Here is an 18088-nt window from a genome sequence, read left to right on the forward strand (position 1 = left end):
ACACTTAACAAAAATATGCTGTCGTGTTTTAACCATCAGAGTGGAGTTACACCAAACTGGGCATTTTCATATCCATCATATCATCTTTGGCTATACAGTGAACCTATCAAAAACCTTGTGCCTTTATTCTGTCACGACTGTCTTAACAGCTTTTCTAAATTTGTCATATTCAGTTCAGATACTTCTTTTAGATTTTTATCACAATTTGCCAATTGTTTCTATTCCTTTCTTATTCCGATTTGTGATGAACGTAACACAGACATTCCTTTCAAATTAAGTTTTTTTGTTTGTTTTTATAACAAAAATAAAAACGTTTTTAGCTGGTACTGATATTTCAAGTAATGGTGCCATCCAGATGTTTTTTTGTTTTTTTCTTAGAAAACTTTGTTAGCTGATAAAGCTAAAAATTCCTCAAGATTTTGGTTGATTTTCTATATGAGAATTTGTGTCTGAGATCAATGTCAAAATATTTAGTTTTTCTAAAAAAAAATTATATAAATATGTACAAATATACAATAAATTAAACCAAATTGATGTGATGATGAATGACCTTGGAACTATTCACCTTGAGTAATCACCTCCCTGTGCATTCGAAATTTTACCAATATTTACCTTGCTTTTATTCTATCTTTATTTCATGCCATTGTAAATAAAAAGTTACCGTATTAAGCTATTTTGTTTCTCTATTTAAATTGTGTAGAAATCTATCATTATGGATTCTAGTAGTCTTGTCTGTACCAATGCAGAAGCTTTTCTCTTTTTTCTCCTTTTTTTTTTTCTCGCAGCAAAAACTATTCACTGATTGGAGTATATCTAGATAAAATGGAGTATTTATGTGTTTACATTGAGAATTAGATGTAGGATTGTCACGTACTGGAATAAATTGCCGTGAAATGGATGGCTCAATTACTTTCTCCATCATAAAGCAGCCTACTTAGGCCTGATTAATATAACATCTTTAAACATGTACACCTTTTTGGAATCATATAAGTTGATTATTGTCTGCTATTCTCAAAATTGATTTTCAATAGAGATGTTATAATTGATTGGTTAAATAATTAGGGGTGCATTGCCTTTGAGGACTGTAAAACTGAAAGCTGGTGATGAAAGCTCATGGTATAGAGTTAACATAAAGACAAAAAGATTTTCCACAAATATCGTCATATTTTATGTCAAAGATCTGTCTAGTTTTCGACAAATTTTTACCATATGTAGTATATCAGTAGAATATTTTTCTTTCTTCATTTTTAAGATCGCTGTTCAGGTCGATGTAACCGACCAATTGCCCCCTCCCCAAAAAAAATCTAACTTTCAAGTTGACTATACAGATAGAATAGAGGATACATGCGTAGGGTACGGAGGAATGGTTTTATTTTTTGTTCAGTACATTCTTCTTGTTTTCTTGAAGTGTTATCATTCTGAATGCCCCCACATAGGCTAGAAAGTCTGTTAATGGTCACCTATTAGCTACTGAACTGAGGGTTGGATGTAAAAGAGAGGCTTTAATAACCTACAAACGAACTTTATTTGGACAACAGGTTTCTTTATTCTTCTTACTATTTCTCTGTACTAGATTTCTCAGTATATCTTCTACCTTTTTATTTGCAAAATGTCCTTAGAGTTTTTTGGGGGGGGGGGGGGGAATGGGCGGAATGGGGTGGGGGTGGGGGCATTTATTCACTCAGTGGGCAGCTAGCGATATGTAGATGAAATAATGCAAGAATCATTTCTTCTGTTGTTTTGTTAGTATAAAGTGTGCTGTAATTCTATCTACGGTAGTGCTTAATGACCATAATTCAGTGATACATAGCTGTGTAATATTACTCCATTTGCAACCAACGGATTTGCAACTTTAAATTTAACGTCAAAAGATCTGTTGTTTGAAGTGCTGTTTTCCAGCGAAGATATTTGAGAATTTTGTTTCTTATATTACCTTGTGCTGATTGTGTCTGGGGAGAATGGAATGGAGATGAAGGTTAGGGAGAAATTCAGCAAAGGTAATACCACAGACAGGTTAGTATATGTTACCTAACACGCTACTGGTCCTGATAATTCCTTATGATAAACGTTTCTTAATGTACAGTTATATATCATTGTTTGGACAAATTTCCTTCTTCATTTTCTTGCGCAATAAATCTTGAATGCTAAAACCTATGAGGCTGATGGATGAATAAAGCATTCCTTTACTTTGTGAAATATGAAAATGAATGTGTTTGCCTCTCTTTTTTTTTCTTTTCTTTTTTAAAGACAAAGTCATAGACAGTTGGATAATTTCCTCCCACTTAACCCCCTAGCTACCCAAAGGTGGTGAAATTTAGAAGCTAAGGCCTCTCGTGGTGTGGAACATCCTTCAAAGAGTGTATTAACCAACTATGACACTCAAGTATTACTCATGGACTTGTGTTTACTGGTGTCATTTCTTAAAGATATTTTTACGGAATGGCAAAGTTCGGCTTCCATCGCATAAGTTCAATACCCTCCGACGTCGTGTGGTTTATGTTGACTCGATAAAGTGTGTGGGTATATATATATATAAAATGCCTATATATTACCTGTTCAAATTGGTCCATTCTTCATATAACCATGTAGAAGTCGTACAGTGATATGGAAAAGCGGGGTATGTGTAGAAGAAAAGTCCATCTGCAAAATCCGTTCTAGTTTAGTAAGCATTATTTATGGTAAAGACGTGTATATACGGGAATTAATTAATGCTGAAATGAAAGTTAAAAATAAACCGAACGAAAAGAGAGAAATAAATAGGAATGTGTATGTATCTGCAAAGCGAAAATGTGTTGGGAGTGGGGAGGTGGAACCAACTAAAAAGTAAGAAACATATATTGCAATGATATTATAAGAAATTGCGTAACGTGACTTAAGCATGCAAAACAACACATCCCCACCGAAACCATACATGTTATTATGTATGGCCCTGCTCCTAACATAAGCGGTTTGATGTGGTAAACAAGCTTTGGTGACTAAAAAAAAAAATAACCTTAACTGTGCAATTTGACAGATTTGTGCTACAAACATTCATTCAGCACGAATATTACTGGAGTATTTCGTCATCATCAATCCTAAAGGATTTTCATGCCCCAACAAAAACGTATTGTGAGCTATTTAGGAAGTTCCCACCCTTTTCCCTTTCTCAAATCCTTTTAGTTATATTTCAATACGTTTGTTGCCTGCGATAATCCCTTTGAATTTACCCCGAACAGACAGGTCACGCACAGGTAAACTTTATGCCTATGGTCTGATAGTTCTTTTATAGTAGTTGCTTTGCAATTTCGCTTTACAAACTTCACTATAAATAAAATCTATGCTTTCGAAAAATATACCTCTTTTCTTTTCAAAATAGGTTGCGTAGACTGTACGGTCTTGTAAATGATAAGAAACTACACATAAATCAGTATTTGTTACATTTCGTTAGTAGTTTGTATATATGCTGCTATGTTGCAGTTTTCATAAATCTCTATTTGGTAGTCTCGTCAAGTAGTATAGCACTACACTTAATATATATACTTAATATATATACATACATATATGTACACACATATATATATATATATATATATATATATATATATATATATATATATATATATATATACGTAAACAGAATAAAATATGGAAGGAAAAGGGAAGGTGGGTTTATTGAGCATTTGTCGGAATCACTGTATTGGTCTCTTAGCAATAATATCAGTTGTTATACAGTCCCGGATCACTTCTGCTCAAACGGTATTTCCAACAGACGATTTGACAACGACAAAATTTCTTTTCACAACAACGGAGCAAGGTAAGACATTCAAATCATACGCGACAAATGGGATGAAAAACAATATATTCTCATCCTCATAATAAACACTAATAATATGATAATATATAGGCTAATAATATATATAATAATATATGTAATAGTCTCCGAGACCATCCCTTGATTGAATACTATTACTCCACGACCTAAGTTGAAGCTGTTTCGAATAATGCAGAAGTATATGGTTGAAATATACAAAAGGGTTCAGATTCTGTTCCGTAATATGGACAGTCAGGTAGTTTATGCCAAGTATTGGTCACATCTATAGTCAAAAGAGAGTTGAGTCAAGTTTTAAAACGAGTCAACTTAGAATTGAGTCAATTGAAGTAAATTAAGTTACGAAAAACTATGACTCGAGTCACAAATGTGTCACATAGGGCTAATATATGATTTTCATTTTTCTTGGAAGGACGCAGAATGACCAATGAATTAATACCTTTAATTGATATTATTTATTTTAACTGTGACGTCTTATGACGTATTAGAAACAGTGACAATGTGACTATACTAAAAGTATATGTTTATAGTCAAATGATGGAGTATATTCTCTTGACCAATTCTTTTGAATATTATTATAGAATATATAGTTGAAAATTTGCGTAACCGACTTAATGTTCGGTTCATCGTTGGGTTTGTTATACACATACTAATTTTAATTATATGTATTTTACTCGTACGCAGGTCTTAGTCTTAGGCCAATAATTGTCGACTGCCCAGAAAATGTATCCTGGCCGATTTTAATGGGTCAGTTAGGAGCAAATGTCAACTGGACTGAACCGACGGCTGTGCAACGAAATGAAAGTCTAGGATCTGATGGAATATTCGTGATTCGGCCAAAGGAAGGTCCAGGAACCTACTTTTCTGCAGCGGAGACACATGTGATCCGCTATTTGTTTCAATCTTCAGACGCTAACGTGATTGTTTGTGAGTTTCCTATACTTTTCAATGTTCTCGGTAAGTATATCAGTACATATCACATGGCGTATTTATCTATTCAAAACAACATATGAAATTGAACTACTTTCTTTTTTTTGGGGGGGGGGTGGGGGACTTCAGTGAACTTGAAGCATACAGGTACCATATTGCAGTGTACTATCTAGGACAGAATGTCATATAAGCACGTATGATTATTAGGATGCAACTGCATGACAATTTTTATTCATGGTTTTCTTCAAACTTTTCGTCGATTTTCCTACTCCCATCATTGTGATGAATCTCAATATGATAACGTGATAATCATAAGTATATGTTGTTAGGATTATATCACCTTCCTAGAACAGCCAAGTGTTAGTATTGGTAACCCGTTCTAACTTAACTTAGTCCTCAAACTTTTCTCAACCACGGACTTTTAGGGGACCACAAAGTGTTCGCAGACACCAGGCACTGGGGTATTTACGACTGATATCAGGGTATCGTGGACATGGGCGCAGATCCTGGTGGGGACAACGGGACTTTTTCAGTGGTGGACATGGGGACATGATATACCGTGTCTCCACCAATTTGTCTTAACCATTTCAAATTCCCCTGTATTGAACTTTGGCGCAGTTTGATTCAGCATTGTGCAAAAGGCATGCTATAAAAGACGAGAATTATTACTATTGACTCTGTTAGGCGTGACTTCTCCGATGAAGTATTAACACATTCAAATATATGAAACATAATCTATACACGAGACTGGCAGATTGTGGTCAGCAAAACGTACTGCGTGCGAACAAAACAACACTGTGTGTTGGCAATTTGAGCTAGCTTCACGTCCTGCGGTGTTTCCACTTTCAGTTGAAGTTTTGGTCAATTTCGGGAGATAATTTGAGGAGATAACAATTTGGAAAACGAAATCGTATGAAGCCGAAATACATTAAAATAGATAATATGCCTAGATATGAATAGTGGGTTATACAATAATCTAATGAATGCCAACACTCTATTGGGCTTGAAAGGAGCATAACCTATCCTTCGAATGATGGAGTCCTTCAATAAATCACGACAGGAAAAAAATCAAACTGTGCCAGGGGTGCTTATTGTGGTGGGCTCCTTGAAAAGAGAACTCCAGTCGTTACGATCAGAAGCTATCTTCCACCAAATATTTGAAGAGGCAGAAGAAATAGCTGAAAGTCTTGTTTTAGAGGAGTTGTCGATACCTCGCATACGCAAGATTCCAATTGCGAATTGAAGGCGGAATCACAATTTTGACAGTGTAGAAGAACTGCATCGACCTCAAGTTTCAATGTCTTGGACAGTGCACTCGCAAATTTGGAAATCGCATTTGCGGCAATCTATAATTATTTTCTGGGAGAGGACCCCAGACCCATCGTATACAAAAGTCTACTTTGATTATTTTGTCCCCTGATTTTTTTTCTGCAGACACCCATGTATTTCCCCAAACTAAATTTCTAAGCCATGAGATCTAAAACTTAAGGAGGTTTGGGAGCATCATTGGGTCTGGGAAGTGTTATTTCCGGCGATCTGGGAGGTATTTTTTCCCAAATAAAAATGCGTACGCTACACGTGAACCCATTGTCGCGCTTCGCTTAGATATATCAGAGAACAGACACGCGTCCCCACCATTATCCAATACTGATCTGCGCCAATGATCGTGGATAGGTCTGGGGCCAGGAATTTTTTCCATTTTGCTGTTGTTGTTGCCCGATATGGCATTTTCAGACTTGTTGGGACTGTCTTAACAGCGTATATAAATAATTATTTGCTTACGTTAGCACCTCTTTGGCTTACACAAATCCCATTATAATGCCGACCATGAGGAATATATGTAGCTTAAATATATTGTCACTTGTAACATGGGGGATGCAACCAAATTTCTGGTATAAAGACACCAAGCTTTCGCATTTATATTCATGAATCGAATTATCTATATATTCGAGTTAGGATGATGTCTTTCATATTATATATAGCTTTTTTTTTTCTTTTTCTTTTTGTAGAGGACACGGAAGAACCAGATGTAGATTGCCCTCCCGATGTAAACATCAATGTTCCATTCAATCAACCATTTGACTTCGTTTCTTGGAGTGAACCAACAGCCACAGATAACTCAGGCGTAGTTTACTTAGTTGGTTCTTCCCATTCACCGAATACGGCGTTCCCAGTAGGCGTTACTAACGTCACATATACGTACCAGGACCCGAGCGGATTGACCAATTCCTGCACATTCTCTGTGGCAGTAATATCAAACGGTGCGAAATTTTGGTCTTTCAGTACACGGAGGTATTATACCCCGACAGGGTAAAGCAGGTCCATGGTAAAAACAGCCCATAGTAGTGTAAAGACACAGTACTGTAACGGTACAGTCAGTAAAATCTATATATAATGCATTGTGAAATTCTCAGTTTGTCATGCGTAAATGAAGCCATTATGAAAATACAAAGCTCTAACCAGTGAACGGGGGTATGTGGGAGCGGCAATTCTCGACTGTTTTACAAGATAACAATGTAAAGTAGAGTTATTGACAATTTATAAAGCACTAATAACTGTTGCTGGAAATTCACCAAATTATAGCCCTACTATATTAAGTTAAACCAAGCGTGATTTTGAATTTCCCATCTAATATATCAAAATATCTGTTTGCTCTAATATATGTTGTTTTTGTAAAATATAGGAAGAAAAGTCCCCACACAGTCATAGTAATGATAACTACTGACAATTCATTTGCAATAACACTTGTAATTTACACTGAAATGTAACCGTAATGGGCCACGATGGAAAAGTGTAGTTGCAAATCATCCGTCGATTTGCAAAAGTACTTTAGTATAGAGTTTGATGTAAGTGCATTGACTTCAATAGGTATACACCATTCTGTAAGATATTGATTCTTTGTGGCTTTGATTTGAAACAATTTTGAGGATAATCATATCCTTATATAGGAGGGTAACAAATGTGTATTTCCGTCCAGTGAAAAATCTTGTAAAAGTTTCCACGCGTAAAATCTTGAAATCTAACAATGGGATTCCGTGTGATGTTGATATGAAAGATGGGGGTGGGGGGGGGGGGGGGGGTGGGTGGGGTGGATGAAGAGCGATGCTAGGGAGAGATGGGAAGGTTCTATATCAACGGATTGGGTGTGTAATAATGACATGTTGAAATTGAGCAGCATTATATAAACAAAACGTTTAAATAATGCGTTTATATGAATACACTGACTCGTTACCACTAACCCCCTCCCCCACCCCCTAATACTACTGCTGAAAATGTGTGTGATACCCTATGGCATATTAGTGGGAATACTCTGGGTACTATCAAGTTTAAAGTCCATCTAAACTGATTCTTCAATGTTCTGAACGGGTCAATAACGTAATAAAGCCTACATGTTTATATCAGTGGTTGATTTGCTTATACATACAGAATTAGATACTGTACCGCCGAACATTACCAACTGCCCGGACAGAGATATTACAGTGATAGCATTGTCCAGTGAAGGTGGAAAGAATGTCACCTGGCGACCCCCAGACGTCACAGATAACAGTGGAAATGTGACCCACTTTGTGGGTCACAGATAACAGTGGAAATGTGTAACAGTGGAAATGTGACGTCAGTTACCCCTACCCCAGGAAGTTTCTTTGAGTTTGGAGAAACGGCTATTGGATATGTTTTCACAGACCCTAGTGATAATTCTGCATTCTGTCCCATATTTACAATAACTGTAGTCGAGGGTAAGTTTGTTACCAGTAAAACGTTTCATGATATACATGTATTTGTATGTAAAACAATACAACAAGCAATACTAAGCAATGATAATAGTAAGCCTATATACCACATGAGTAAAATGTCATAATAGTTAGCCTATACTTGTTCAAGTCAGGTTTATATATGCTATTTTAAATCAATGTGTAAGAGTAAGTTGGCCTGATTCTTATACATTCTCTTACACGGGCTCTCCAGTGGATAAGCAGTTTGCTAACAGTTTTATTTTATTTTTATTCTATTTTAAATCAAATAGGATGTCAACTCTTGCCCCTACCAAACATTTAATATTTTGTTTTATTAGGCGCGATGTATTTAACTTAAATTTAATAAATATTTGTTGTCCTTCTCACAAATATAGCTCCAGATGAGCAGGATCCTTGCCGCAGTTCACCCTGTAAAGACGGGATTACATGCGAACTGGATGCTTCGGACAACGGATATCGTTGTTACTGTGGGCCCGGATTATCTGGAGATAACTGTGACGTGTGTCTGCAAGGTATATTGCACACAATCAGTTTTGGGGATTAACCGCTTATCATTGTCAATGAATTCGTTATATCACACCATCAGTGAGTATAAATAGGCCCAATGACTTACGGTGTAGTGTCTCCCAAACAACGGTCTTGATGAGAAAGATTCAGTACCGAATAGAAGCCAAAATAAACTTAACCCTTATGTGACAACGTCAAAGTATGTGACAATAGGGTGTCATGCAACAGAATAACACAAATTAGTCATTGCTGAATTTATGTCCCATTTCGCGTTACATATCTACTGCATGTAATCAGTATCACGTTAAGGTACCACACCACAATTAGAGAAGTGTACATCCACTCGAAAGGTTAACCATTGTAGGAGAAAAGAGGTATCAGTACCTAATGTAATGCTTGTTTAAGCATATTATCAGTTACCAGCTTTATTTGTTCTGCCTTTATAGAGCAGAATTTAAAGTACAGATGGTGTGTAAAAAGGGAGGATCGAAGGTAATATAAACCATTTAGAAAATCTTTGTTTAAATGTTGATATTACTCCGAGCGAGCAGATGGAAGGGTGGCGGTTCAGTATATGCTAAACTTACTCCTCTTCTAACTCAAAATCTAAACAGTCATGGTATGGAAGTTTGCAAGTGTCATGATAGGCCAATACATCAGCTATCATGTGGTGGGTAGGATATACCAGTCATAAAAGTTTATATATGTTTTGGTACTACTTGAAAGTGACGAGTTTAGTGTGTAAGTCAATTGGAACAATTAATTGTGGTGCGAGACCCTTATGGTGTTGCATTTCAATGATGGTACGTCAGCTGCATAAATAAATTTCTTTCAGTTGCGTCAATACATAACAATATGAGCGACTCTTTTTCATGAATCTATAGAAATCTTTTGTATCTTTTAAATGGAACTTGTGATGGATACGGTAAGCTATTAAAAAAATGGGAACAAAAAAAGTATACAACATTCTACCAATTCTCTGTGGTTTCTCTTATAAGGCAGGTTGACTGGTTGTCCTGTTCGAGCAATAATCGAAGTTGCAACTGATAACAGAACAGTTCTTACGTCATTCGAAGCACCTACTGCTTTATTTCAAGACTCTGGTGATATCACCGCCGCACCGATTACTAACACGGATGATGACACCGAGGAAGGCTTCCCTGTTGGAATGACCAAAGTCACCTACAGGGCAGGATGTCTGAAGTGTGTCGCTAGTATCATTATCATAGGTGGGTATATAAATATATATATATATATATATATATATATATATATATATATATATATATACATATATATATATATATATATATATATATATATATATACATATATATATATATATATATTATATATATATATATACACACATATATATATATATATATATATATATATATATATATATATATATATATATATATATATATATAGTTCACGAGTCTTGAATGAATATATGCAAAACATGGCAGCAACAATAGCTTGGATTGGTACAATTGTGAATTGCGCGACTAGATTAGGACTCTAGTTATAGTCTGAACTATCCTATCTTAAATTTGGAAAATGGTACGCGAATAATCAATTCTTGATTTACGCAGCCTTCTGTTGAATTATATGTAACTCCATTCGGCTAAATCATATGTAGAGGAAACCATTGAATTAACACCGTACATATACGACGAGTATATCTTCGTTGCAACAAATGGATTTTGGTCAACTTTAAGTGATGGTTAGTTTTGTGCTGACGTAACTTTTCCGACGATTCATGAGCGACTATTTACACATCTTTTGCAAACCTGTTTGGGGAAAAAATCGCCCTGACTTTGTATCACAGACCGAAATCCGCACCACTCGACCACGGTGATTCTACTGATGTGTGAGTGCGTATGAACTGGCTTTGTGTAACTGTTAAAGAGGGGCGTCTTACCCACGCTTTACCTACCAATAATTTCCATGGCTATCAAGCACTTTCTAAATACTTAGCAAAAAAAAAATGGAATTCATTCTTAGTCATTTGAATGAAATTAAAATAAAACTTCGTGGCTACGGTGAATTTAATATCATTGAAAACATGATGAAAATTATCAAATCGAATTTTAATAATGAAATAGATAGAAACGATGTTTCAATGTTGATAATTTTCTGTGTTTACAGATACAACGCCGCCCAACATCACGTTTTGTCCAGAAAACATTGAGGATGTACTTGAAGGTGAGACCACTAAATCCATTGAATGGGCGGAACCAGTAGTCAGAGATTACCAGGAAGGACCCCTTTTAAACACTTCCACACATGTTCCTGGAGATCTATTTGGACAGGGTATTACACGAGTGACTTACACGTATACCGACGAAGCTTGTAATCAGGCAATCTGCTCCTTCACCATTACGCTGAATGGTAGGTGCTTCCGTTAAGGCTTGATAATAATGAGTAAAAAGAAGAATAGACAAAACATTGTATTCCGAATTGATTGGTGGTTGCATAGATGGGTGATGAGGTGAAAGTGGAAAGGGAAAGTGGGGGTGGTGGGGGTTGGGGTTGAGGTCCGCTTTTGAGACACTTGCTAAAATATGCAGGCACACCAATTAACTGGACAATGAACAACACGAAATAGATGTAAGGGTATTCGCTGGAGAATTGAGTGGAAATGGGTGGTGAAGTAGAAACTGATGAGTGGAGGAGAAGGAGAGAGAAAGAAGTCCCTGTCTGCTCTCTGCACGATTTGGAAGAAATAATATTATTCATTACTTACTGTTTCTACATTTCTTGAAATCTAAAAATTTCTAGCAGAATTCTAATATCTTATCTCAAAATACCAAATGTTAGACTAGTCTAGATATACCACCATTTCCCCAGGGTGTCGAAATGGCCGACGACTCTTTATGCTCAAGAATGCAAAATAACAGTTTCATTGCTACTACTTTTAGTAAAATTTTCTTATGTTTTTCATCCTCGTTAAGTGGGTCAGACAAGAGATTCCATACCCACTAGTTCTGGCTCACAAATTCGTCCATATCCATCGTCATATAGCAACAAACAAAAAACGGTGAATAGCCAAAGAATAACTAAGAAGTGCGTTCATATAAAATACTCTGGCTCGCCACAACACCGCTGCTCTGGTCACATAGTATGCATAGGGAAAAAGACTATGGATTAGTATACATTGCAGTCTTTCGATTGAATATTATGGCGGAAATGTCTAATTTGAAACTATATACTAGTCAAATTTCAATATTTTGGAATTTCAGGCTTCTGGAAAGCAGGCCCGATTCCCCTAAGACTGCAAATTTGTTCTGAATAAACCTCTTTTATGCCATCGTTACATTTACCAGGAAACGTTGATCACGTGAGAATATGAAGGCCTTTTACGGGGCAACTGTTTTTACAGGGTCACTATTTATAAAAGCGATGCATGTGTTACCCTGTGTAAACATTAAATGAATAAATGAATGTATAAATGAATGAATGAATAAATAAATAAATAAATGAATGAATGAATGGATGAATGCATGAAAGAATGAATGAATGAATGCATGAATGCATGATTGAATGAATGAATTTATGAAGCGATCTATCGTATTTTAACAGCATTGAGAGAGCAAAACGCAAGGACAGAATGACATACGCGCATGTTCATATACACATATTTTAACAACTATTTATCTATATGTATTCGATATTTACACCTACTAACGTCTAAGTAGAAATATTCGTAGCTTACTACATTGATATCAATATCTGAATGTGAAGTAACTATCTTTCTTTTAGCCGACAATGACACTACCCCGCCAAGAATATTCAACTGTCCGGTTAATGGCATACAAGCGCTGGTACCAGCCGGTGTGGACGGCCGCATCGTTTCGTGGCGGGACCTTGTTATCTACGACATGTCAAATATTACGATCAGCCCATCTCATTCACCTGGGGACTTCTTTCTCGTGGGAGAAGAGGAAGTGAGTTATGTAATAATGGATGACAATGGTAACCGAGCTGAATGTAACTTCACAGTTACAGTGAACGAAACAGGTGAGTTATTATACAAATAATGAATGGTTATGAGTGCAATAGTGCAAATATTTCATGAGTTGAAAGATTTGCACTATTGCCCTCATAACCATTCATTATTTGTTTTATACAACACCTTCAAATTTGGATATAATTGGATGTAATAGCACTCATGCAACAGATTGTTTTGAACAGACAGGTTTCTCTGCTCTCTTACCATTGAAAAAAGTGCTATCAAAAAAGTATAACACATGGTTCTATTTCTTAGAGTGCAATAGAGCGGATTTTGCATGCAATCGACGAGCAATTGACCAATCAAATGGCCGGAATATAATTGTGTTGTATAACAGTGCATATTAAATGAAGGTGCATGGAGCTTTATTCAATGATCCCACATACTGCGACAGAAGCAGGGCTGGATTTACCAGCTGGTCAGAGAGGGCTCGCGATGTATTAGGACCCAAAAATTAGAATTTAAAAAATGAAGGAGGGGGCGGGCGGGGGAGGGTAATGTGCAATAGAAACAAAGACGGTGACTTTAGAAACAATTCACACATTACAAGAATGTTCACCGAAATCACTTAATAAATGAAATTGTTGTTACCTTTAAATATAACTTTTGCTATAGTTATGGATCTTAAGATGTTTACAATTTGGATGTGTATATTGACCACACGCCTGAACTCTCCTAGCTCGGATCCTTTTAACACCATTTGGGTCCCTACATCTATCTTTGGCTGAAGTCCCAGAGGAAGGTCTATACCAAATCTGGGCAAAAAAACAAAAATAATCTCAGATACATTTAACAGAAGTAATTCAATGTAAAGCTAACATCCATGTACTGCACGAACATCACAAGCGCATATATTTTGTCACCAAACTATCGTTCTCCTATAAGTCTAGTGCAGATGTAATATTTGTTCTCAGGTTAGGGACTTGGAGATCATTGGAGGTGGATTAAGGGGGGGGGGGGGTGCAGTTGGACGTGCAGTACTTCAGTCTTGTGAGAAAAAAAATATTATAAAAATGCCTTTCCGTCGAAAAACAATTCAAATACTGGGATTTGTGCTACGGAAAGCATAGCAGATTTGTGACAACTAGTAGTTTGTGCTCCCTGAAATCAAAGTTTCGTATCCTTCTATTTATGTGCCTCTTTCGCCATCCTAGCTTCAGAGGACACACTCAACATCAAGTTTAGGAGTCCGCATAATTTTGTTTACCAATTACTGATCCAAAATAAGATGCAATATATATCATTAGCATTCGGGTAAGACTGAGTGTATATGAGAATTGAAATGATTTTTGGGTAATACCATATCATAAACTGTCTTTAAATAAAAAGAAAATATAAAAAAAAATGAAATGGAAAGGTCCTCTTTCCCCAGTCCCACCTCACCCCGAATCCCCAATAATATCTTAAAATTCATTTTATTTCAGATCAGATGATCGACGATACAGCGACATTCACGGATTGTCCCAAATTGCAGAGAATCTCTGTCCCTGAACACAATAACTTGGTTAATGTTTTTTGGCAAGAACCGAAAGTGAGCAGTAGTAATAACATATCGCAATTTCAAGTTATCCAAACACACCATCCTGGGGATCCGATACAGATTGGCGAGACTACTGTCAGGTACACTGCAGTGAATGTACAATCAGGATCGACCGCAGAATGTTCTTTTACTATTGCAGTTATAGGTGATTATTTTCCCCTTCTTACTTTACCGCTTTAGATTTTCCAAATCTTTGCCTTCTAAATGCGTATATATAGTCCTATCCGTCATTTTGCCCCGTCGTTTCATTTCTCTTTCAGTATATATCTCCGTGGAGATCCCACAATGTCATCATTATATGATATCGGGTTAGAATGAAGCAACCAATGATCTATAGAGCAAAACAACACGTCACATTATTCGAGAATGGTAGTTTATAGGCATGCAATAACGACATCACTGGTTTCTAACCAATATTCACATAACATCCTCAAAGTTCTTACGACGTCCTAGCAGAGATAGAGAGTGTGTGTGGGGGGGGGGGGGAAGGGGTGGCATATGTTCATTGTTGTAGCTTTTCCTAGATTTTACTTTGCCTTCATATATAGTAATTCGTTATACACAGTCGTTTAAATATCAACGATGCTTTAATATTTCTATTTTTATTTAGTATTTATATATCATTTCACAGATATGCATGTGCCTGTTATTCATCCCTGTCCTGACTTTGTTCGTGTAAGATCGTGTCGTGGGTCTGTGATAGCAAACTGGCAGATTCCGATGGCCACTGATAATTCCATGAAAGAGATTACAGTTCGCGAAGACAGTGGAGCTGTTCCTGGTCGAACTCGGTTCCCCCAAGGCAGGGGAGTGGTTTCATATACCGCTATGGATGAAGCATTCAACTTGGCCGTTTGCAGGTTTGCCGTAGAGGTGCACATGGATGATTGTTCCCCCATACCCTCCATTATATTCACTTTCGTAGGTGGTTTGATCATCCTACTACTGTGCATGTATCTGATTGGATCGACTATCCACTGTTGTCGTAGAAGGAAAATTGACCAAAGCTCTCCAGATACCGATCGAATTCAGGAAGAACAAGACTCAAGTGAAACTGAGGCAGATGGGAGCGCGACACTCGGTGATGTTGATAGTTCCTTGCAACGTATCCCTATCCAAGACGAAACTCTGGAAGAAGTGCCGTAGTAGGCAAATCTAGCTATGCCGCAAAGGTCATATCTTTCACAGTCACCTAGTCTGTTCAAACTATCTCTTTCTAGATCCGGCTTTAGAATCGCATATGATTTCGAGTTGGTTAGCATCATGTTAGATCTCTAGAGTAAGGCAAAATATGTCACCAAAAACTGAACTAGTATTGTTCGATACAGGTGACAAACGCCTACAGTGGAATTACGACCTTCCTTACCGGTTTAGAACCTCTGGACATACAATCAGCGTCCATAGCCTAGTGGTTAGGGTGTCTGCATATAAAGCGGGAGGCCCGGATTCGAAAACCCTTGGCGGCTGGAAGTTTTCTTACTGTTTTGGATTTTCCAACTTACTAATTTCAATTATATATATATATTTATATATATATATATATATTTATATATATATATATATATATATTTATATATATATGTATATATAAATAAATATATATATATGTATGTATATATATATATGTATATATATATATATACAGGGTTGTTCATTAATTGGAAATCCTGGTGTCCCAAAAGTATAAAATTGCGGTTATTAAGGCTTTACATGAACGTGCACGTAGATTGTGTTCGTCGGATTCCTTGTTCGTTCATGAATTGCAATTTATTAGACGTATTTTGAATTTAAATGGTTACCCTAGGAAGTTGTTACAGGAAGTGGAAAACTATACTTATAAATTAAGAAAACAACTGGGCATGGGTCCTGTAATTAAATTAGATCATGGGGAGACCCAAGTAAATACTGTTTATGTTAAATTACCATATTGTGGCCCCAGCAGTGATAAACTCGCTAAGACTTTAGGTAGTTAAATTAAGGGGTTGTGTGTTTTGACAATATACATATCAAAATAATTTTTCTGCAAAAGAAAATCTCTGCTCTGTTCAATTTCAAGGATGCTTATAAGTTAGATTATGCCAACAATGTTGTTTATAGGATTAACTGTCCAGACTGTGATTCCTTTTATGTCGGAGAAACCAATGGCCGGCTTAAGGATAGGTTCAACGAACATCTGATGAGCTCCTTTGGTGGTCAGAAAGGCGCTATTAACCTTCATTGTACTGCGCATAAACATCATCTGCCTACTTTTGTTGACCATTGTGCCACTATTGGTAATGAACCCCAGTGGTTCAGGAGGAAGATTAAAGAGAGTCTCCTAATAAACGACTTAAATGCTGACCTATTATAGAAATGTAGCGAGCTACGGGTTGGAGCTATTCTAATCCCTAGTTACTTTTTATTGCTGGTTGTTCTATTCATCCCTAAGTTAAAAATATTCACTAAAATATTTGCTGGTTGTTCTAATCATTCCTAGTTTAAAAATCACTCATGCTTATCACTATTGTCGTCCTTGGATGTATATTAGCCCTTGTATTTAATTGATCTTGTACTTTTGCCTGACGATGGAGTGGTGACCACTCCGAAATATAGCAGTATATCGTTGTTAAAAATATTCGCTTGTTTATCTTTTATATTATCAGTTTGGACCACTACTATTTTTGTATGTATATATATATATATATATATATTTATATATATATATATTTATTTATTTATATATATATGTATATATATATATTAATATACATATATATATATATATACATAATATAATATAATATATATATAAACTGCCTTTTTAATATTTTCACCTAACGGTCTCTAATATCAATACGATTAAACCTCCAAAATGTAAATCAACTTTAATCGCTATCATTTATTTGTTATAGATCTTCTTTAAAAAATCAACTTCTATTCTTCCCTTTTTCTTTAATGAAGCCTGCGACTCAAATTGACACACGATGATAAAATCTTCCAAGTCATTAGAAGTTTATGTCTTTTCCCCTGCTTGTTAATCAATTGATCTGCAAAGTATTTTTATTTGTCCTGCACTTAGCAAGTTAAAATTAAATATTAAAACTGATCATCACCATCGCCGCCATTATAGAACGTTTCAAGGTTTCATGGATTGTATCTGAGCCTCTGTTCATAAATGGCGGAATAAAATGGACTGATTAATTCACAACTGGTTTTTAACGACTATATTAATGAGCCCTCAGCTCTGATTGCTATGCCCGAGCTCGACTAATAATAATTTACATCACAGGCCGCGTAAAGTTCATGTATGTCATATTGTTGTTATTCCAAAATAGATCATGTACATTAGCACTAATGGTTTGGACATCTTTTCTTTTTTCTTTGTTGTTTTGTACTTGTTTTGTGGGGTTCTCTTGGTCGTATCAAATATGAAACGCTCGGTTATTTCTCTTGTGCGAAATCATTCCCATGGTTTGCACTTACATTTGGTCCACTTTACAAAAGTTCGTCTTAAAGGGAGCAGTGACTCGCTGAGTCATTTAAATTGATTCAAT

The 18088-nt window shown here is 36.2% G+C and overlaps 2 protein-coding genes across 2 annotated transcripts; both read left to right on the top strand.

The window, feature by feature from the left end:
* The first annotated feature begins 3599 nt into the window (after window positions 1-3599).
* LOC139964080 (hyalin-like) lies at window positions 3600-8319 on the top strand. The gene is made up of 4 exons (XM_071965431.1): window positions 3600-3793; window positions 4493-4765; window positions 6748-6999; window positions 8165-8319. The coding sequence occupies exons 1-4, from the start codon at window positions 3625-3627 to the stop codon at window positions 8317-8319; spliced, it is 849 nt and encodes a 282-aa protein (XP_071821532.1). The 5' UTR covers window positions 3600-3624.
* A 540-nt stretch (window positions 8320-8859) lies between these two features.
* On the top strand, window positions 8860-16105 carry LOC139964224 (hyalin-like). The gene is made up of 6 exons (XM_071965667.1): window positions 8860-9002; window positions 9996-10226; window positions 11152-11394; window positions 12766-13023; window positions 14440-14700; window positions 15187-16105. Exons 2-6 carry the CDS (start codon window positions 10166-10168, stop codon window positions 15699-15701), a joined length of 1338 nt encoding a protein of 445 aa, XP_071821768.1. The 5' UTR covers window positions 8860-9002; window positions 9996-10165; the 3' UTR covers window positions 15702-16105.
* Window positions 16106-18088: the final 1983 nt, after the last annotated feature.

This window comes from Apostichopus japonicus, chromosome 22 (assembly GCF_037975245.1).
Source record: "Apostichopus japonicus isolate 1M-3 chromosome 22, ASM3797524v1, whole genome shotgun sequence".
In the NCBI taxonomy this organism is placed as follows: Eukaryota; Metazoa; Echinodermata; class Holothuroidea; order Aspidochirotida; family Stichopodidae; genus Apostichopus; species Apostichopus japonicus.

Coding starts and splice junctions, on each gene's coding strand:
- LOC139964080 (XM_071965431.1), top strand. CDS start 3,625: ATGGAAGGAAAAGGGAAGGTGGGTTTATTGAGCATTTGTCGGAATCAC. Junction 3,794..4,492: donor TTTCACAACAACGGAGCAAG/GTAAGACATTCA, acceptor ACTCGTACGCAG/GTCTTAGTCTTAGGCCAATA. Junction 4,766..6,747: donor TATACTTTTCAATGTTCTCG/GTAAGTATATCA, acceptor TTCTTTTTGTAG/AGGACACGGAAGAACCAGAT.
- LOC139964224 (XM_071965667.1), top strand. CDS start 10,166: ATGACCAAAGTCACCTACAGGGCAGGATGTCTGAAGTGTGTCGCTAGT. Junction 11,395..12,765: donor CTTCACCATTACGCTGAATG/GTAGGTGCTTCC, acceptor TCTTTCTTTTAG/CCGACAATGACACTACCCCG. Junction 13,024..14,439: donor AGTTACAGTGAACGAAACAG/GTGAGTTATTAT, acceptor ATTTTATTTCAG/ATCAGATGATCGACGATACA.